The sequence below is a fragment of the Mobula birostris genome, chromosome 2 (assembly GCF_030028105.1).
Source record: "Mobula birostris isolate sMobBir1 chromosome 2, sMobBir1.hap1, whole genome shotgun sequence".
NCBI lineage: Eukaryota > Metazoa > Chordata > Chondrichthyes > Myliobatiformes > Myliobatidae > Mobula > Mobula birostris.
This window is the reverse complement of record NC_092371.1, coordinates 141,883,905-141,906,778: the sequence shown is the minus strand read 5'-3', so window position 1 is coordinate 141,906,778 and position 22,874 is coordinate 141,883,905. Positions and strand designations below refer to the sequence as shown.

Below are 22,874 nucleotides of genomic sequence, written 5' to 3'. Positions count from 1 at the left end.
CTGCAGTAGTACCTCCCTGCTCCTGTACTCGAATCCTCTCGCTATAAATGCCAGCATACCATTCGCCTTTTTCACCGCCTGCTGTACCTGCATGCCCACTTTCAATGACTGGTGTATAATGACACCCAGGTCTCGTTGCACCTCCCCTTTTCCTAATCGGCCACCATTCAGATAATAATCTGTTTTCCTATTTTTGCCACCAAAGTGGATAACTTCACATTTATTCACATTAAATTGCATCTGCCATGAATTTGCCCACTCACCCAACCTATCCAAGTCACCCTGCATCCTCTTAGCATCCTCCTCACAGCTAACACTGCCACCCAGCTTCGTGTCATCCGCAAACTTGGAGATGCTGCATTTAATTCCCTCATCCAAGTCATTTATATTGTAAACAACTGGGGTCCCAGCACTGAGCCTTGCGGTACCCCACTAGTCACCGCCTGCCATTCTGAAAAGGCCCCGTTTATTCCCACTCTTTGCTTCCTGTCTGCTAACCAACTCTCCACCCACACCAATACCTTACCCCCAATACCGTGTGCTTTAAGTTTGCACACTAATCTCCTGTGTGGGACCTTGTCAAAAGCCTTCTGAAAATCCAAATATACCACATCCACTGGTTCTCCCCGATCCACTCTACTAGTTACATCCTCAAAAAATTCTATGAGATTCGTCAGACATGATTTTTCTTTCACAAATCTATGCTGACTTTGTCCGATCATTTCACCGCTTTCCAAATGTGCTGTTATCACATCCTTGATAACTGACTCCAGCAGTTTCCCCACCACCGACGTTAGGCTAACCGGTCTATAATTCCCCGGTTTCTCTCTCCCTCCTTTTTTAAAAAGTGGAGTTACATTAGCCACCCTCCAATCCTCAGGAACTAGTCCAGAATCTAACGAGTTTTGAAAAATTATCACTAATGCATCCACTATTTCTTGGGCTACTTCCTTAAGCACCCTGGGATGCAGACCATCTGGCCCTGGGGATTTATCTGCCTTCAATCCCTTCAATTTACCTAACGCCACTTCCCTACTAACATGTATTTCGCTCAGTTCCTCCATCTCACTGGACCCTCTGTCCCCTACTATTTCTGGAAGATTACTTATGTCCTCCTTAGTGAAGACAGAACCAAAGTAATTATTCAATTGGTCTGCCATGTCCTTGCTCCCCATAATCAATTCACCTGTTTCTGTCTGCAGGGGACCTACATTTGTCTTTACCAGTCTTTTCCTTTTCACATATCTATAAAAGCTTTTACAGTCCGTTTTTATGTTTCCTGCCAGTTTTCTCTCATAATCTTTTTTCCCCTTCCTAATTAAGCCCTTTGCCCTCCTCGGCTGAACTCTGAATTTCTCCCAGTCCTCAGGTGAGCCACTTTCTCTGGCTAATTTGTATGCTTCTTCTTTGGAATTGATACTATCCCTAATTTCTCTTGTCAGCCACGGGTGCAATACCTTCCTTGATTTATTCTTTTGCCAAACTGCGATGAACATTTGTTGCAGTTCATCCATGCAACCTTTAAATGCTTGCCATTGCATATCCACCGTCAATCCTTTAAGTGTCATTTGCCAGTCTATCTTAGCTAATTCACGTCTCATACCTTCAAATTTACCCCTGTTTAAATTCAGAACCTTTGTTTCTGAATTAACTATGTCACTCTCCATCTTAATGAAGGATTCCACCATATTATGGTCACTCTTACCCAAGGGGCCTCTCATGACAAGATTGCTAATTAACCCTTCCTCATTGCTCAAAACCCAGTCTAGAATAGCCTGCTCTCTAGTTGGTTCCTCGACACGTTGGTTCAAAAAACCATCCCGCATACATTCCAAGAAATCCTCTTCCTCAGCACCTTTACCAATTTGGTTCACCCAATCTACATGTAGATTGAACTCACCCATTATAACCTTCCCATTATGGCAAAGAATGCCTTGGACCTGTTGGTGAAACGAATTGCAACACTGAGGAGCTGATCAGTCATCAACAGGAGCAGCTCGCGGTAGGTTTATCTGCGGTCTTCTGTTGAGTTATGCTGGGTATTTGTGGTTCTAACACAGTTTTCGATGGTTGGCATTACCTTTTCAGTGGGGACTGATGTAGTGCTTGCCTGAGGGTTTGTCGCTTTGTTTATTGGTCAGCTGAAATATTGTCCTGGTTGCCGACATTTGAACTGAATGCTGTTTGTTTGGTTTGGTTTAAGGGCAATGGATGCACGGATAGTTTGCTTGTTGCCCACATTTATTGAACGGATTATCACCGGTGCATTTTGCAAATGTGCTGTGAGCCAACAAAGAGTTAACTGCAAGTTGCGCAATAAGGAGAATGCAACCCGAGTGAATCGAAGCATGGAACTGACATCAGCAACCCTGATGACGGGGCTGGCACAAGAGAAATTAAACTTACTGTCAATGCTTTGTGGAATGGAAATGAAAGTCTTCAAAAAGAATATAATACAATGGTGAACAAAATCAGAAGTTTAATATCATCAAATGAGGATCTTATGAAAACTAAGGAAAATGCCTTTCAAGTGCAATCTCATCTTGAGAATTTGACTAATCTCCGTGAAGGTGTTGCTAAGCAACATCAAATACTGATTTCTTTGTTTCAAGGAGGAACATGAAAAGCAGAATGTATGTTTCTCAAGCATTGGTATCTATAGCAGTGCATTCAAAAAGGACGTGAACCAATAGTTGACCCAAACATGTTACATTGAAGGTCATGTTGCTGGAATAAGTTAATATATGACACATCTTCCAACAGATGACATTTCTCAAATTCCAAGACAAGTTTTGGCTACACATATAACAGATGACCCACAAGATGAAGTGAAACTGAGCGTGTGTGTGTCCAATGTCAGCACTTGAAGCTCTGCTGCAGGAAGAAAACATTTTGTATCAACTACCTCCTCCGCACGCATTAGAACAGAGGCTGATTCATCTGCATTAATGGCATGACAATGATTATTGAGAACAAGCATGTGCTGGAATAGCAAGAGCTATTTCTCTTGGAACAGCTATGGAAAAGGAAGGAACAGTTTAAGTTGGAGGAAGAAATTGCCATATATATGGCTAAAGTTAACATTAAAAGTTAAAGTGCTTCAAGTGTGGCAAGTGCTCAGAGTGCTCCAGCATGACAGTCCCATGGTGTGAGTTCCTATATTGAAAAGGCACAAAGAAAAACATCTACACCCAATGTCAATGCTGATTTATTCATTCCTCAAGCGTCTGTGAAACATGAACAAACCCTCAAGAGGTAGTTCAGGGTATTTACTCTCAGTCTGCACTAATGAGATACTCTGAACTTGTGTCATATCCAACAGCTCAAAGTGCTCATGGGGACATGTACTAATGCAGACATTCACATATAGCATAGAAATACTCTTGTTTCAGACAATAGAGGTTAAACAGTAATTATTGATATTATGATGATGCAAAATGAAATAACAACCTTATTGGCACAACAACGCATTTGCATTCGTGAAGGCTTTTGAAAGCAAGACCAACAGCCATAGAGACTGACTCTATTTCCTTGAACAGTACACTAGGGGCACCCTAGAGAACTTGTCAGAAGTTGCCATCATGCTGACCCTAAGAAAGGATATGTCAAGGCTAAGGCTTTACTAAAGGAACATTTTGATAATGAACAGAAAATTGCCTCTGCCTACATGCAAAAGGCTCTTTCCTGGGTACCTGTCAAATCTGAAGAGGAAAAAGATCTTCAAGACTATGGTCCTTTTTCTTTGAGGCTGTTGCAATGCCATGGAAGAAGTGCAGTACATGTGTGAGTTGAACATGCCTGCCAATAAGTTGATTGTACTAAAGAAACTATCCTATAAGCTTAGGAATAAATGGAGAACGGTGGTCTGTAAACTGCAAGAAAAGCACAACCATAAGACTACTTTTGTTGACATTGTTATTTTATTGAGTGACAAGTAAAGATTATTACAGACCCTGGTGTCTGGGAATATACAAGATGCTGCATCACTGGCAATAAGCAAAGATGTGAACAAAACTAAGCCACAACTTTGTTCTAAGGCTTTGCCACCACTGTGGCCACTGTGAGAAGTAAAGCTAAAATGGAACCTGGAATAATGGAAGGGAAATGGTCTCATCAGTCAACAGGGGTTTGTCTGTTCTGTGAGGGTAAACACACATTAGACATGCCCTCAGCTGGAGAAAAGGGCTTATAGTGAGAAAATTGACTTCCTAGAGGAGAATGGTGTCTGCTTTGGCTGCTTGTGTAAAGAACACATCAACAAGGATTGGAGGAAGCATCTTTCATGGAATGTACGCAGTTTTATGCATCCCTGTATACTTCATATTCACTCTAATGAAAAGGATGCAGAATCAAAACAGGCCATGAAAGAATCAGACACAACAGTTAGTAGTGCCCTGGTATCCAATGGCCTTAAAGGGAGTGGCGATCATGACTGTAAGCCTCCCATAACTCCAGTGCAAGTGAAGTCTAAGAAGGGGAACAAGACAGTGGTTACTTATGTTTCTCTAGATCAAGGAAGTACAGCAGTGTTCTGCATAGCCTAATGACCAAGCTCAACCCCACAGGAAAAAGGATATGCATTCTTTTACCCACCATTGTTCAAGAGAAAGTCATGAGTAGCTACATTGTCTCAGGATTAGAAATGACTGGCTTAGATGATGAAAACTACTGTGAAGTACCTAACATCTATACACAGGAAACTATGCCTGTCCACAAAGGGAACATTCTACGACAGAGGGATCTCCAGGAATGGTTTCACCATTTGACAGAGATTGATTCAGAAATTGAGCTGCTGATAGGGATGAATGTGCCTAAAGCCACTAGAGCCATTGCAACCGATTTGCAGTGCTAATAATGGACCTTATGCAATTAGAACAATGTCGGGTTGGGCTGGTGGATGGTCACTGCCACATTAATTTACTTCTGAGAAAGAAGCAGGTTGACATGCCAAATTGTAGGAAGATTGCAGACAGCATGCTCTAAATCTAAGTAGGAGGTTCAAGAAGGATTTGTCATATCACAACTTTCATGAAGGATGTCACCTCCAAAGATTATGCTGAAAGACCGCCAGCAGAAGATCTAGAACGCAGTGATGAGAAAGTCTGGTATATTCCACATCACGGTGTTTATCACTCCAGAAAACAGAAACTTGTGTTGTGTTTGACTGTGGAATGACTTTTTAGGGAACATCACTTAATACTCAGCTCTTACAGGGACCAGATCTTACTAGTTCACTGAGTGGAGTCATAACCAGATTCAGAAAAGAGCCAGTGGTGATAATGGCAGGTATTGTCTCTATGTTTCATCAGATTAAAGTGCCAGCAGAAGATGCAGATCTGCTGAGGTTTCTCTGGTTGCCTGATGGCGACCTCAGCCAAGTTATGATGAACTTTAGAATGGTGGTACAACTCTCTGGAGCACCTTCATCACTAAGCTGTGCCAATTTTCCCCTTAAGAAATGCACAGAAGACAGCGAAGAACAGTTCAGCTGTGAGACAGTGGATAAGGTTTTGCTTCCATGTTGATGCTTGCCTTGTGTTAGTGTCCTCTGAGAAAGAAGCAGTGTCTCCCTAACATGACCTTGTATCCATTTGTGCTAAAGGTGGCTTTTGACACACAAAGTGGATAAACAAATTATAGTGTGCTAGCGGTGATACCAGAGGAGCAAAGAGTGAAAGACATGAAAGATTTGGATTTGGATCAAGGTATACCTTCGGTGGAGAGAGAACTGAATGTGCAATTGCACGTTCAGTCTGATACTTCGAAGTTTAAGATCACAGTCCAAGATAGACCATTCACCAGAAGGGGGATCCTCTTCACAGTTAGTTCCATCTGTGATTCTTTAGGAATCTTGAGTTCAGTGGTCTACTTTCTCAGAAGAACCTACAAGATCTATGTAAGAAAGAGCTTGGCTGGCTGGGATGACACTATACCTACGTCAGTTGCTCATGAGTGGACAAGCTGGCTGGAAGAGCTCTGTCAGTTGGAAGACTTCTAAGTTGTTAGGTGTTTGAAACCCCTGGATTTTGGAGAAGTTACTGCTACACAATTATACCACTTTACAGATGTAAGTGAGGATGTCTATGGAGCAGTGACCTACCTATTGTTGCACAACACATGCTCTCAGGTGCACAATGCTTTTATCATGGAAAAATCTAGGGTAGCTCTGTTGAAGTCAGTTTTTATCCCTCGTATGGAGCTCACTGCTGCTTCAATGAAAAACATATGGATGCATTGTGGAGGAAGGAGTCACACATGGAGCTTTGTGACTCAGTGCTTTGGACTGATAGTACTTCTCTACTAAAGTATATCAAGAATGAAACTTCCAGATTCTGAACCTTCATTGTAAACAGTTTCAGAAATTCTTACGACCTCACAGGCATCTCAATGGTTGTATGTAAACACTTGAAGCAACCCGCAAGATGTGGCCTCCAGAGGGTTGAAGGTGAAAGCATTCCTGAAGAATGAAACATGGGTATCAGGGCCTCAATTTCTTCTTCATCTTGAAAGGAAATGGCATGTAAATTCTGATTGTTCTGAAGAACTCCTGCTAGATGATCTGGAATTCAAGTGGAGTGCTACAATGAATGCTGTACAGTTTGAAGAGGAGGTGGATGTGGTAATATGTATCACCCATTAATTCTCACCTTGGACCCATTAGGGGAAGACAGTAGCCTGGATTCTAGATTTAAGAATCTGCTCTTGTTTCTGAGTCAGGAGAGGAAGCAATTGAGCATCACTCTTGCTCATTCTGACTTGGATGAAGAACAACAAGGATATTCTTTGGAGAGAAAGATTGAAATGGTCTGATCTGCCAAGGTTGTCTCTCAGCAGAGGAGCTCAGAAAGGCTGAAATGGAGATCATTGGGTTTTGCCAAAGACAGAGAAGTGTGAATAGGAACAGCCATATTTTCACGCTCAATCCAGTACTTGAAGGCGGTGTCTTGAGAGTTGGTGGACAGCTTAGTAGGGCAGCTATGCCTAAAGAGTCTAAATATCCTGTTATACTCTGGACAGGGTCTCTCCATATCTCAGAAATCCTTCCAAGCACGTACATCAAGAGGTGAGACATGGTGGCCATAACCACATGTTGTGCAGGCTGTACCAAAAATACTGGATTCTCGGTGCTCGTATAGCTATAAGTATCCTATCTAAGTCTGTTATTTGTTGATGGTTGCACACAGCTCCAGGTTGCCAGCACAAGGCAGATCTACCTCTGAACAGGGTCTTTCCAGATGAACCTCCGTTTACATGTGGAGGAGTGGGCTACTTTTGACCTTTTGTGGTGGAGAGGTATGGGGACATATTTACCTGTATACCTATATGAGCTGTTCATGTTGAAGTGGCATCTTCTTTAGACACAGATTCCTTTGAAAATGCACTTTGGCAGTTATAGCAAGACAAAGACAGGGTCATGACCTGTGGTTTGATAATGCAATAAACTTTGTTAGAGCTGAGTGTGAATTAAGAGAAACCATTAAGAAGTGGAACCATTCACAGATCAGTGATGCCCTTCTTCAGAAAGGAATTAAGTGGATTTTTAACTCCCTATCTGGCTCACATAGGAGAGATTAACCAGGTCTATGCAAAAGGCTCTCAATTCCACCATGGAGGTATGGAATCGTGACGAAGAGGGTTTCCACACAGTCCTTTGTGAAACAGAGGCTATATCAATTACTAGAAAGCACTAACATCCAACCATCTGTTGTTTCTGAAGACCTCACTATCCTTACCACCAGGAGAGTTCCAAAAGGAAGATGCTTACGCTCGTTGTAGCTGGAAGCTGGTTTAATATATGTCAAACTCATTTTGGAAATGATGGGCAAGGAATACTTACCATAGCTACAGGAACATCAGAAATAGACAGGTATAAGGTGCAATTTCCTCCAGAAGACATTGTGCTTTTAGTTGACAACACAGAGCTTCACAATTCATGGATCATGGGAAAGAGTCATTCAAGTCTTTCCAGATGGAAGAGGATTTGTGCAGCAGGTGCGCATCAAGACCAAGACCAGCTGTCTGGGCAGACCTATAACCAAGACCTGTCTTTTACAGGAGGCAGAGGTTTGAGGAGCTACAGCTCTAGAAGCTTCACTTATTTTGCCTGGACTTATTGACTTGACAAAGAATGGTGGTATTGATCACTCTGTACTGGTCTAAGTGCTGGTAACCTCTGGACTAGATGACTGTTACATGACTTGGCTTGAAGGAGGAAGAACAAAGAGGACATTTGCATAAATGTTAAGATGTTTATCCTTGAAGATTTTATGCCTCCTATTTTTGCAGTATGTAATTATTATAGTTTAATAATAATGAGATGGCTGAGATGGAGAAGCCATGTACTCTATTTATTTTCTGTCTGTATTGTATTTTATTGTGACATCTTCCCTTTCTGTTCAAGTCCTGAAGAAGAGTCTTGGCTCAAAACGTCAAATGTTTGTTCATTTCTGTAGACGTTGGCTGACCTGCTAAGTTCCTCCAGCATTTTGTGGGTATTGCATTGGGTGTAAAGACTTAGAGCAGTTGTACAAGATAAAGGCACAGCAACACTTGGAGTATTGTGTTCAGTTTTTACTGTCTGCTATAGGAATGATGTTTTTAAATGAGAAAGAGTTCAGAAGAAAATTTTGTCAGGACTTCATGAGAGTTTGGCAATCAGGGACTTTATTCCTTAGAGTGTTGGGAACTGAAAGGTTTCAGTCTATGAGATGATTATAAGTGGAATATACTCAGTTATTCCCCTCTCAGGTTGAGCAATCTGCAACTAGAAGACACGGGTTTGAAGTAAGAGATTTTTGAACAAAGAATGTGGTCTATATGGATTGAGCTACCAAAGAAGTTGTTGAGGCAGGTACAAACTTTTAAGAATCACTGGAGTCTGGAGTGATTCCGGAAGACTAGAAAATTGAAAATGTCACTCCACTCTTCAAGAAAGGAAATTATAGGCCAGTTAGTCTTTCTTCAGTGGTTGGGAAGATATTGGAGTTGATATTAAGTATAAGATCTCAGGGTACTTGGAGATACATAATAAAATAGGCCATAGTCAGCATGGTTTCCTCAAAGGAAAGCTTGCCTGACAAATCTGTTGGAATTCTTTGAAGAACTAACAAGCAGGAAAGACAAAGGAGAATTGGTTGATGTTGTATACTTTGATTTTCAGAAGGCCTTTGACAAGTTGTCACAGATGAGGCTGTTTAACAAGCTATGAGCCCATGGTATTACAGGAAAGACACTAGCATGGATAAAGCAGAGGCTGTCTGACAGGAGGCAAAGACTGGGAATAAATGGAGCCTTTTCTGGCTGGCTGTCAGTGACTGGTTGTGTTCTACAGGGGTGTAGTTTGGGACCGATTCTTTTTACGTTATATGTCAATGATTTTGATGATGGAATTGATGGCTTTGTTGCAAAGTTTGCAGACAACATTAAGATAGGTAGGAGGCCAGGTAGTTTTGAGGAAGTAGATTGGCTAAGGAAAGACTTGGACAGATTAGGAGAATGGACAAAGACATGGCAGATGGAAAGATGGAATACAATGTCAGGAAGTGTATGGTCATGCACTTTGGTAGAAGAAATGAAAGGGTTGATTATTTTATAAATGGAGAGAAAATACAAAAAAAAAACTAAGGTGCAAAGGGATTTGGGCATCCTTGTGCAGGATTCCCTAAACACTAATTTGCAGGTTGAGTCTGTGGTGAGAAAGGCAAGTGCAATGTTAGCATTCATTTCAAGAGGACTAGAATTTAAAAGCAAAGATGTAATGCTGAAAGTTTATAAAGCACTGGTGGGGCCTCACTTGGAGTATTGTGAGCAGGTTTGAACTTCTTTATCTTGGAAAGAACATGCTGAAACTGGAGAGAGTTCAAAGGAGGTTCATGGAAATTAATCCAGGATTGAATGACTTTTCTTATGAAGAGCATCTGATGGCTCTGGGCCTGTATTCACTAGAATTCAGAAGAATGAGGGGTAATCTCATGGAAACCTATTGAATGGTGAAAGGCCTTGATAGAGTGAATGAGGAGAGGAAGTTTCCTATGGTGGGAGGGTCTAATACCAGAGGACACAGCTTCAGGATAAAGTGGTGTCATTTTAGTTTGGAGATGAAGAGGAATTTCTTTAGCCAGAGGGTGGTGAATCTGTGGAATTCTTTGCCACAGGCAGCTGTGGAGGCCAAATCCTTATGTATAATTAAGGCAGAGGTTGATAGATTCCTGGTTGGTCAATGCATGACGGGATAGGGGGAGAAGGCAGGAGATTGGGGCTGAGGGGCAAATTAGATCAGCCATGATGAAATGGTGAGGCAGATTTGATGGGCCAAATGGCCTAATTCTGCTCCTGTATCTTAAGGTCTTATGGTCTAATAATGACTTTTAAATGACAATTGGACAGGTAATGTGGATAAGAAAGGTTTATAAGGTTACGGGCCAAATGTGACTAGCTTGGAAGGATTATTTTGGCCAGCATGGACCAGTTGAGCTGAAGGGCCTATTTTAATGTTGTATTGTATAACTCTATGACTCAATCTCTCCAGTCAACCTACTCATTTGAAGCAATTGTACACCATGTGCTTTGTTCGCATCTTAGGTTTTGTGGTTAGTGTGCAGAAAAATGCTGTGGAAATGGGAAAAGTGGATGGAAGTATTAAGGATTTGGAGGAGCATTTCAAAAAATCCTCAAAGCATGCCTGGTGCTGATGACTTTAGAAGATTCCTGAATGGAATAACTCCTTATTTCTGCTTTGCCTATTCCCAAGCAAGTTATGCCAGTGGAATTGCTTCTGTACTGTCTGGTTTCTGGTTGATGTCAGCTTGAAGGACACATGAAACATGGTATAACCTAGTTCTAGGAAGGACCTTTATCAAATCTCTACTAGGCATCTGAAATTCATTGCTGATTTTGGGGCCCCTGTGCTAATTTACCAGCTGTACAGCAGGTAACAACAATCAAATCCTCCTCTATGTTTCATTGCCAGGAACTGAAAATCAACAAAAAAGTAAGCGGACACAGTTTAATACTCTTGTTGCTTGAAAATTGTATTTACCTTCATTGTAATGCTTCCTAATTTAAAAGAAATAAGCAAAATCCCATGGTTCACCAAGCAATTCCTATTTTTCACCTATAGCTCTCTTGTTACTCATTTGATCATAACTATAATAACCAGTGAATTGATTGGCAACTGGAACCATATAAGTTTCCAACTATTAATCTTCAATCTTTAATTGCATGCAAATTAGATTTTTCATTCTTTCTTTTTAGAAAGATCTCTTTTACTATTGGTTCCATGGTTTGTCCAATGCAAGATACAACTATTGTTGCTTTTTAATGTAGTAAGAAATTCTAGTAGCATTAATTATTTCAATGTAAATGATTACCCTTGCTGTGTTTAAATTCAGCATCTTACAATTACATGTAAAATTTCAATGATTTAATTTTTGAAGAAAGGCACATCACAACCAGTAATAAAAGCATGCAGAAATCTGTTTTGATTCACTTAATTCCTTAAAGACAGACATACCATTTCTTTAAAAAAACATGCGAGAAAGAAAAGAGTTAACCACCACCTTAAAAAGGAAACCAAATCCATTTTTTAAATAATGTTAATACCATTAATTCTAGTTCACAAAGCAACTTGTTCAAAGCACTATCTTCAGCATGCTCTACAAGCTAATACATTAAGGCACACTTGGAAAAGTCTTTTTCCAACATCACATGAACTCAAACAAAGCAAAGCCCAGAGTAATAAATCTAAATGATGCACCAACAATATTTAGCAGACTTGTTACCTTTTTTGCTGCCTGTTCTTCTTCTACACCATCCCCAATAACAACATATACTACTTTTCTGCCAAACCTTTGCATAATTCGTTCAAAGCAACTTTCTTTGCCTGGAAAAAAACGAGGAAGAGTTCAGGGTGAATTTACCTGAGTAGCGGCATGCTCTTCATCTCGGGCATCTCCAATGACAACATAAGTAACTTTAGTGCCAAATTTGGACACTATACGCTGAAAACAGCTTTCTTTGCCTGAAAAACAATGCATGGCTCAGCCTTTCAACAATAAACCATATTATTATAGCGTATTCAATTTCTCTCAAATTACCTTTGAGAACATGCTCAAATATTTTTGGCCAAAAATACAAAAATGTTATTTGCTGCAAAGTCCTTTGTATTCAGATGAGAAGTGTTAAGTTCTTCTCCTTCAATTCAATTGTAATGACTCAAAACCAGCATGACACCTGTGACTATTTGTCACTTGCCAGTGGGATTAACAGATTGGCCTTGTCATTATATTTACTCATGAGAGCTGGAAGTTGATCACAATTTGGAATATGATTGTTCCCAATATCTAAATAGTAGTTTTCCTTTCTCTTTCTCCCTCTCCTTACATGAAGGCACCAACTTATGCTGGACCAGAAGGCTCTACTATGTTTAAGGATGCAAGTTCTCAAAAAATTCTTCTATACAGGATGATGGCCAATTGATGTTACTTTTGCCTAAAACCAACATACAGGAGGTGAAATTAGCATTTGGTAGTTAATAAAAATGGGCAATAGTGTATCAGTGTCTGATTTGTCAATCCATTGACCTTATAGTGCCCATATACTGTTGTGTTCCACAGCCATCAATGGAAGTTTCAGGATGTGGTGGTGAATGTCCTACCCTAAGTTTTACCATTAAAAAGGGAAGTTTTTCAAAATTTATTACTCACTTCAGAGTATTAATTATTATGTTCTTGCTGTAATAAAATATCAAGGATTTATTAATATTGTACTGTGCTTCCAAAGTTCACGCTTTATCCACTGACCACCTTTTGGGAAGGGTGTATTGTACATTTTCAATGATGTCCCAATCATTTTGTTGCATTAGGAAGTTTTCTCAGATGATGGTTCCCAATGTAAGATCTCCTTGCATTTGTTATATAAGCTCCCATGCCTCTAAAATGGGCAACATAGGCTACAGTTTCTCGTGCAAGATGTTGCTTCTTCTGAAGATTCATTTCTACAGATATTACCACCTCCTGTATTCTGTGTAACTTTGGTACGTAATTATCTGGCGTACTTGATGATATAAAAACTTAACAATATTATGTTAGTAATACACACAAATTGCGGGAGGAACTCAGCAGGCCAGGCAGCATTTATAGAAAAAGACTAAGTGGTTGAAGTTGCGGGCCGAGACCCTTCATCAGGAATATTACATGAATTCTTCATACAGTAATTTCTAATTATAATTTCTTTATACAGTGTTGACATAAATTAATGTTAAATCTTGTGCAGTATCTCTCCTATTAGCAAATAGTCTCTTGTAGAGTCAGGGTTTATACGCAGGTAGCATTTGTGGTCAGTTAAACATCCCCCCAAATGGTAATATGCACTCACAGATTACTACTAACTTGAAACCACTCTCTCTTATGCTGATTACTTTTTTTTAGCCACTTTGATAATAGACCATTACAGTAAATAATAAAACAAAGCAAAATAAGTGAAGGCTCATCATAACTCTTCATAAAATTCATGTTATTTTCAAAAATATGCTTGTATAATCATTTGGTGCCCTGTCCAAACACAGCAAACAGTATTGGATGGTGTTGAAATATCATGGGTTAACTCGGTTTAGTTTTCTAATTTGATTGTTAGATCATTTGGCAAAAGGTGAGAGGCAGGGTAAAGCCTCAAACCCATTTGGAAACATTAATACTTAACCATTAACTTGGTGTATGTCCAGTTTTCCTAGCTTGGTACACAGGAGACTTGGTCTGCTTTCTGTTTCAATAGTAGCAAGTACCCTCAATTGCCCACATCATGCACAGACAGAAGTTCTATAATAGGGGCTCTGCACAGATTTGATGATGGAAGTCGATTGTTTTGAAAGACAGGTCCAAATACTTATTATTTATTGAACTATCCTGTGCAAACTTAGTTTGTTTAGGGTAGCCTTTGATTACATGACTAACCTGGAAGGTCGGGAAAAAAAAGACGCAAGCCACTATAAACGCTGGATTCTGGAGCAACAAACAATTTGCTGGAGATACTCTGTTTGCTGAGCAACATCAGTCCAGGTGAAGGGGTTTGAAATGAAATGTCCACAATTCTTCCCTCACACCAACAGATGATGTTCAACCCACTGATTTCCAGCAGGTAGTTTGTTGCTCTAGGAAAATTGTACGCCCAGTTACAACCTGCTCATGGACTTGGGAAGCAGTCAAATCACTTGGGACCTGGGTATTTTATGGCCATGCCTTGTGTCTTATAAACTACTGCATCCGGCTCAAAACTAGCCCGTGACACTTGACGGGATAGGGTTTGTGTAATGAGACGGAAAGAAAGAGAAAGAAGATGTTCTCTCAGGGTCTCTATTTAGCATCAGTATCACCAAATGATCATGATTCTTGAATGAATCTGGGGTTCTTGACCTGAATACATCACAGGTCATAGCACTAGGACAGTGAAAGTGATGACAAGAGTAACTTCCTTAAGTTTCTGATAAAGGGTGTCAACTAGGATGATAAATGGCTGGTGGCAGAGGCAGATGGTATATGGTTGACTGGTGACATTTTTCTTAATCACCCCCTACTTTGTCAGTGCCCAAGTTAGACACACAGTAGGCCTGAGCAAGGCCATTGTTACTTTTGTGGGATGCCAAAGCTCCAAATGTATTGCGAAGGTCACTTGCATCTACACTTTTGTATTTTTGCTGGATGATTCTGTGAATCCTTTTGATTCAGCATTAAGTAAAATTAAACCAAACCAGTAGTTTGCCTTTATAAACACAAGAGATTTTGCAGATGCAGAATACTGGAGGAGCTCAACAAGACAGACAGCATCTATGGAAATAAATAAACAGTTGACGTTTCAGTTCTGTTGAAGGGCCTTGGCCTGAAATGACAACAGTTTATTCTCCTCTGTAGATGCTGCCTGACTTATTAAGTTTCTCCAGCAATCTTTATGTGATAGCCTTTGTAAACTTAATGTAAATACTGTACTGATAGAACATAGTAACCTAGACATTCACTGTGATAAGTGACAGGTGTGCCCTTGTACTTTGTGATGTACTATAATCACAAAAAGTACTTTCAGTGATCATCATTCTGAAAATATTCTCTAATGAATCCTTACCTATTTTTGTTGCACTGTAAATATTTTCAATGGGGAAAACACCACCTAAGCTGTACAACAGGACTTTGGCCAGTGCTGGTACAAGTTGTGTTGTGGTTACCAAGACATTAATACAGTTACTTCTGCAACAAAGATAGACAAGTATAATCAGCAGCACTCCTTGTTACATTAGTACTGAAAAGTTATTCATGATCAAAAACAGTGAGATTCAGTTTGGTAAGCTGATAAACTCTCAAGTCTCAGTTCAGTACACAATCTAAGAGCACACAGTTCACGAGAATAGGCTGCATCTATGGATGGTGCTTTACACTGAGATCTACTCTCTAGGAACGTAGGAATGTCTAGCACTACAAGCCTGTTCTGACATTTCAGTTATATCATAGCCATTTTGTGCTCTTTGGCTCTGCATCTGACTATGTCCTAAATCTATTGGACAACAAATGTATTGATAAGTTGATTAACAACTGACTGTCAGCTGTACACCAGAGAAAGCATCTTATCTGGATGCACATTGGTTTGGTGTGGCATCTGCTCTGCCTGAGGGCAAGGAAACCACAAAGAATTGTGGACATTGCTCAGCACATCACGGAAACCAGCCTCCCAGACATTCTCTCTTCTCCCCCCTCCCATCAGGCAGAAGACACAAAAACCTGAAAGCACGTGCCATCAGGATCAATGACAGCTTCTCTCCTGCTCTAATAAGATTATTGAACAGACCCCTTGTACGATAGGGTGGATTCCTGATCAAGCAATTTACCTCGACATAGCCTTGCACCTTATTGTCTGTCTGCACGGCACTTTCTCTGTGACCGTAACACTACTCTGAATTCTGGTATTTTTTTCTCTATACTACCTTGATGTGCTAATGTAATGAAATAATCTGCATAGATGGCTTACAAAACAAAGTTTTTCACTGTAGTTCAGTACTCATGACAATAATAAACTACTTTACTAATTTACTAATTGCAGATTTAAAATTAAGCACCATCATCATTTAGGTCTTGTCACAGAACAAAGATGTGACTGCATCCCACAAGCTTTAGCAGCAAACAACAATTATTCTTATTTAGGAATTTCTGTTGTTTCTAATGAGAGTTATTTTAAGGTAAATCCTACCTTGAACTGATGATTGAGAGTGATTTAAGTGCATTTGACAGCCAGGAATCTGTCAGAGCCTCAACCTCAGCTCTTAACTGAAGCCAAGCATCTCTTTTCGCTGGACCAAGTAATCCTAAAGTAAAAAAGAAGGAAATGTGACTAAGAAATGTACATTGAGAATCTGTTGGCTAAATCTATGCCTAGTATCCAGTCATGCACCAGATATACAATAGGTGGAAAATTATGGATATAATCCCCATGATTTTCATTTTACAATCTTGGGTACCGAGAAATTTTTGGTGCACAGTAATTTATATTTGGTACAATTGCCCAATCAGGTTCTCTGCATATTACAGTACAGTTGGACATTTAAAATCAGTGTAGATTGGTTTACACACACCAGGATGTGACTTGTGATTTCCAATGGAAATCAGAAATGGGCTTTCCAACATCTTGGGGTGCAGCAGTCACTCAGAGATGTGAACACTTAAAGGTACAATCCCGATGCTAGCCAGATAATTGCAACAGTTGTTATGGCTGCCATGGAGAGGAGAGGCTGAGGGGAGCCGGGAGATTTTAGCATGTCTGGTGGGAGCTCTTGTGCATCAGCAGATGGTATTGGCAGAGCCATCAGCCTGACTTCCCACAGCATGGAGTAATGCCGAAGGAAGTTTCATGGTCTGCCAAGATGGCAGTTATATACAGGCCTCTCAACAGTGGGAGGTGGACCACAGATTACAACAGGAAATAGAAAAGGTGTGTCAAAAGGGCAATGTTATGATAGTCATGGGTGATTTTAACATGTAGGTCGATTGGGAAAATCAGGCTGGTAATGGATCTCAAGAGTGAGCTTGTTGAATGCCTAAGAGATGGTTTTTTAGAGCAGTTTGTCATTGAGCCTACGAGGGGATCAGCTATACTGGATTGGGTGTTTATGTAATGAACCAGAGGTGATTAGGGAGCTTAAGGTGAAATAATCTTTCAAAAATCATTGGACTCTGGCATGGTGCCAGGGGACTGGAAAATTGCAAATGTTACTCCACTCTTTAAGAAAGGAGGAAGGCAGCAGAAAGAAAATTATAGGCTAATTGGAAGAAGGCAGCGAGCGGGAATAAAAGGATCCTTTTCTGGTTGGCTGCCAGTGACTCGTGGTGTTCCGCAGGGTTGGTGTTAGAAATAAACGTGTGGACAATTTTCTAAACGGGAAGAAAATCCAAAAATCTGAGTGCAAAGGGACTTGGGAGTCCTTGTGCAGAACACCATAAACGTTAACTTGCAAGTTGAGTTGGTGCAATGTTAGCATTCAAAGACTGTAACACGGTAACAGCGACTGTTGGTCTCCCCTTTCACTGTGAAATGGGTGACATCTCTCTACCCCTTGTTTGTGAGAGGGAGAGAGTGCCTCTGGCATGTTGAATTGTCTGGTAAACACTGGATTTTGTTGACTGCAGATCGTGGTCTCTCTTTGGGTGCTTTGTTATTGCTTGGTGGGTGGTGGGCACTGATGCTCTTTTGCTGAGCCATTTTGGAGTGAGGGGGAAGGTTGATGCATGCGGCTACTTGCGTGGGGGAGTGGGAGAGGGTGCTTTGGGGTTCTAATATTTTTCTGTTGTTTATTCTTTTGGGGTTCTATTTTCGTGGATGTCTGCAAAGGCCAACTATGTTACGATGTATACTGTATACATTAGTATAAACATAACCCCATCCCCCTGTCACTCAATAAGATCATGGATGGTGTCTGCCTTAACACAACCTTCAGCTCTTCTCATATTCTTTTATTCTTCTAATTTCCAGAAAACTATGTTGAATGCAATTAATGGCATAACTCTAACAAATAGATAACTGCACAGAGTTATCCTCCTTTGAGTGAATAAATTCCTATTCATTAGTCACAAATATCCTCACCCTTAATTTGAAGCTATGGCTTCCTAGTTCTAGACTCTCAGACAAGGGAATCATCCACCTCATATCTAACCTGATAATTTGTATGCTTACATTAGGTTACCTGTTTTACTTCCAATTCCTACACCTAGCCTACTGACACCCTCCTCATATGAGAAACCTACAGAGATGGCCTCACTGATGTTCTGTTAAGCTCTGATGGCTGGTATCTTAGGCCCACACAATCTCAGCTGGTCCTCCAATTTGCTTTATGAATAAAGTACCTCTGTTAGCAGCTTAATTTATCAATTATTTCCAGTAAGTTAGAGGGAGAATAACAGAGACGTTGATACATGGTGTCCCAGAAGTGCAGACTGATCAGCCGATGAAACTTAGACACAGGATTCCTTGCAAGGGAGAAGCCAATATGATGTGTTAACCAATTGACACCATGTATTATGGAGCAAATAAAACAGGATGAAGAGCTAGACTTCCAGGTGATAACCTGACTAAAGAATGAAGATAAGAGAGGGAAGAGGTCACTCTGTAAATTGAGTTGACTCTGGCTGATAAACCAGAACATAGGATTTTAAAGATATTACTGTATTTCACTGGTGCCATGGGGAGAGAACTGTACAAAACCATAAACCATAATGAGACCTTGGAAAATGCATTAGATTCACTACAAGCATATTGAAACCCACCAAGAAATGAACACAGTTAACCTTTAATGGTTGCTCATGAATGGGAGCAGGGAGAATCCTTTGATGCTTTCTTAAGAGAGCTAAAATTGCTAGCATATAACTGCAATTACACAGATTTGAAGAATTCACTTGTCAAAGACCGTATTATTTGTGGAATTCAGGGATGCAGCCTGAAGGAACGGCAACCACACAAGCAATTAACTTTAGAAAAGTATATACAGACATGCAAAGGAAGATTGCAAATGTTGGATGGCCAAACGGAGGAGGTAAATGCAATGAAGGACAAAAAGTATGAGGGGAAAGTACAGTTCAGGTAGTTCAAATGTTGCAAGTATTTTAGGTCCCAATATAAGTAACAGACAAGCCCTTTTATAGATACATGACCTGGATAACAAATCATTTCAAAAGATTTTAAAAGATTAGCTTTATTTCTCAAGTATATTGAAACATATAATGAAATGAGTTAGTTTGCATCAGCAGCCAACACAGTCCAAGATGCGCTGGGGCAGCCCGCAAGTGTTGCCATGCTTCTGGCACCAACATATCATGTCCACAACTTACTAAACCTAACTTGTACCTCTTTGGAATGTGGGAGGAAACCAGAGAAAATACTTGTGGTCACAGGGAGAACGTACAAATGCCTTACATACAGCAGCAGGAATTGAACCCCGATCTTAAAGCTTTAAAGTGTTGTGCTGACCGCTGCGCTACCATGCTGCTCCATGGTTTCACCATTTCTGCAAATACTGCATGATGAAGATGAAACCTTAGGTCCAGCGACTGAATGTGATGAGCTTTACAGTGATAGAGACAGGGTCAGATACAGTTGAAAACCATTTCCCAGTGTCAAGCAAGGTCATTTTTTCCAAGCCCTGGGAAAAAGCCATTAGACACACCTACATCAAGATGTTTATTGAATGGCAACCAGTGAGATTTCAACTTGATTTAAGAGCATAAACAATGTCTTTTTGAAGTAAGCCATCAAGAGTTAAGATGGCAACACACACAAAATGCTGGTGGAATGCAGCAGGCCAGGCAGTATCTATAGGAAGAAGTACAGACGACATTTCAGGCCGAGACCCTTTGTCAGGACTAACTGAAAGAAGAGATAGTAAGAGATTTGAAAGTGGGAGGGAGAGGAGGAGACCTGAAATGATAGGAGAAGACAGGAGGGGGAGGGATGAAGCTAAAATTTGGAAAGTTGATTGGCAAAAGGGATACAGAGCTGGAGAAGGGAGAAGATCATGGGACGGGAGGCCTAGGGAGAAAGAAAGGGGGAGGGGAGCACCAGAGGAAGATGGAGAGCAGGCAGGGAGTTATTGTGAGAGGGACAGAGAGAAAAGGGGGAAAATAATAAATAAATAAATACGAGATGGGGGTAAGAAGGGGAGGAGGGGCATTAACGGAAGTTAGAGAAATCAATGTTCATGCCATCAGGTTGGAGGCTACCCAGACGGGATATAAGGTGTTGTTCCTCCAACCTGAGTGTGGCTTCATCTTTACAGTAGAGGAGGCCATGCATTGACATATCAGAATGGGAATGGGCCGTGGAATTAAAATATGTAGCCACTGGGAGATCCTGCTTTCTCTAGTGGACAGACCGTAGGTGTTCAGCGAAACGGTCTCCCAGTTTGCGTCGGGTCTCACCAACATATCGAAGGCCGGCACCAAGTGGTGCCTCTTTGAGTTCATCTGTGGAACCAGATTAAATTCCTCTCCTTAATGTCTATTTTTTCCCTTTTCACGTGGCTGGGGTTCTATGGAGGTCCCTGATCTGCAATGTTACTCCAACTGCGGGTTTTTTATGGCGGTTAAGTTCCCACTCCTGGAGCTTGCCAGCCGGCAGTTTTTCAGGCATGGCTTGGAAGAGCCTGAAAGATGCACCTCCCGGTTGTGGCCCTGTGGATGACTGATTCCAGGCTGGTGTTGCTGACTGAGGCACCACAGGAGAAGGAACATCAGAATTTCGCTGCAGCGATATACAGATGGAGGTCTTTGTAGTCAAGTGCTTGCACTCCCTCCTTCTCTTGATGGTGGGGAGAGTTTGCTGCTGATTCTCAAGTTAAAGAATCTCGGAATAAAAAGCGAAGTGGCAGACTGTAACACGGTAACAGCAACTGTTGGTCTCCCCTTTCACTGTGAAATAAATGGGTGACATCTCTCTGCCCCTTGTTTGTGAGAGTCTGGCATGTTGAGTTGTCCGGTAAACACTGGATTTTGTTGACTGCAGATCGTGGTCTCTCTTTGGATGCTTTGATATTGCTTGGTGGGTGGTGGGCACTGATGCTTTTTTTCTGAGCCATTTGGAGGTGGGGGGAAGGTTGATGCATGTGGCTACTTGCGTGGGGGAGGGGGAGAGGGGGCTTTGGGATTCTAATATTTTTCTGTTGTTTATTCTTTTGGGGTTCTATGTTCGTGGATGTCTGTGAAGACCAACTATGTCACGATGTATACTGTATACATTAGTATAAACATAACCACTTGAATCTCCAGGTAGTGGAGTTGAAACCAACATGCTGACGTACACCTTGGCCACACTGAAACCCTCTGGAAGTTCTCTCTTAAGGCAGTAAATTCAAATAATCAAGACAGATCATAGAATAGAAATGTACAGTACAGAAAAGAAGTTAGCTTCCTTGAAGTTCAGTAGTCGCCTTCACAGAAAACAAATGTCTTCTTGCCCCAGATGAACAGAAGCAGGGATAAACTTAAAGACCAATTGCAGAAACTAACTAAGACAGAGGTACAAACCCCTTTCGATGGGCCTGGCCCTGGTGTCAGCACCCAGCATAGTGTGTGTGGAGAAATCAATTGGCAAACTGGAAATTTGCTAGAACCACAAGATAATAGATCTCTGAAGAGGAGTGAATTCTATGATGATAAAAAATGCTTTGACATATCTGAATAGAAGAAACATTTCTTGTGTGCTGAGTATAAAGAATAGGTTCTGACATGTAAAGCTCAGTGAAGATAGTTCATGTTTAGCATCCTTCAATATGGTATTCCTAGGATAGCAGGAAAAGAAATTTAAAAATGGAAATGAACTTGAAATCACAACAGCATCAGAGAAAATCTAATGAAGACTAGATGTTGCTCCTGAAGATCTCTGTGGTGCAAAGTTCAAAGCAGATGATATCTCTGTCTTCACCAAAGGGATAACTGTGGATGTTAGGTGACTGGAAGCTGAGTGTCCTGAAGAACAGGCGGAGGGATAAGCAAATTAAGTTGAATGAATAATAAAGTTCAGGCTCAAAATGAAGGCGCCTTCCCAGGTCACATGATCACCAGAAATGGTCTGAACCTAGATCCAGGAAATATCAAAGAAACAGAGAATGTGCTATGCCAAACAGATATGGCAGGAGTGCAATGATTTCTGGGGTTCTTCATCTATCTCAGCAAGTTCCAATGAAACCAATGAAGGAGATGGTTAGAGCAGGTGATTTCTTGATGTTGAGCTAAGACTACATGTAGATGCCCCAGAAAAGGGCCATTCGCATTGATCTTGCAGGAGGTTTGCCAGAAGCATGTAGTACAAATGGTGTCTGTTAGACATGGACAAATGTTACATGTAAACGAAGAGGGAACTACTTGTTGCGATCTATAGTTTGGAGACATTTCATCAAATCACATACAGGAGATTTGCACAGTGAACATAAGTTACTTATCATCATTACTGTTAAGGCCATCAGACGACATTGGTGAGAATGCTTCTGAGGATCTAGGCACTTAATGTATACTCAGTACAATTCAGTTCTGTATAGACAGCTATAAATGTAGCTGAAGCCAAAGCTTGCCTTCAGGACATAGGACATGTTGAGTGCACTGTGCCTGAGACAACTAACATGTTGAGTAAACTCCAATCTCTAATACTGAACCAGGAGACTGAGGAAGCTTCTAAGCAAGATGATAAAAGAAGATGACCTTTATTTGGCACATGTACGTTAAAACATCGAAACATACAGTGAAATGCGTCATTTGTGTCAAATCAAATCAGTGAGGATTGTGCTGGGTAACCTGCAAATGTTGCCACATTTCTGATGCAAACACAGCATGCCCATAACTCACTACCCGTAACCCATA

General features: G+C 40.8%; 1 protein-coding gene across 12 annotated transcripts in view; it reads right to left on the bottom strand.

Annotated features, from left to right (window-relative positions):
* Positions 1 to 22,874, bottom strand: part of eya4 (EYA transcriptional coactivator and phosphatase 4) — a 454,812-nt gene that overhangs the window by 19,349 nt on the left and 412,589 nt on the right. For 10 of the 12 annotated variants that reach the window (XM_072249790.1, XM_072249815.1, XM_072249852.1 and 7 more), the window contains 3 exons: positions 16,228 to 16,342; positions 15,112 to 15,233; positions 11,781 to 11,881 (listed from right to left, as the gene is read on the bottom strand). In XM_072249790.1, the coding sequence (XP_072105891.1) occupies positions 11,781 to 11,881; positions 15,112 to 15,233; positions 16,228 to 16,342 (338 nt within the window). Of the gene's footprint in view, positions 1 to 11,780; positions 11,882 to 11,918; positions 12,020 to 15,111; positions 15,234 to 16,227; positions 16,343 to 22,874 lie in introns of all 12 variants that reach the window. The other 2 variants (XM_072249809.1, XM_072249884.1) reach the window with 1 other exon arrangement.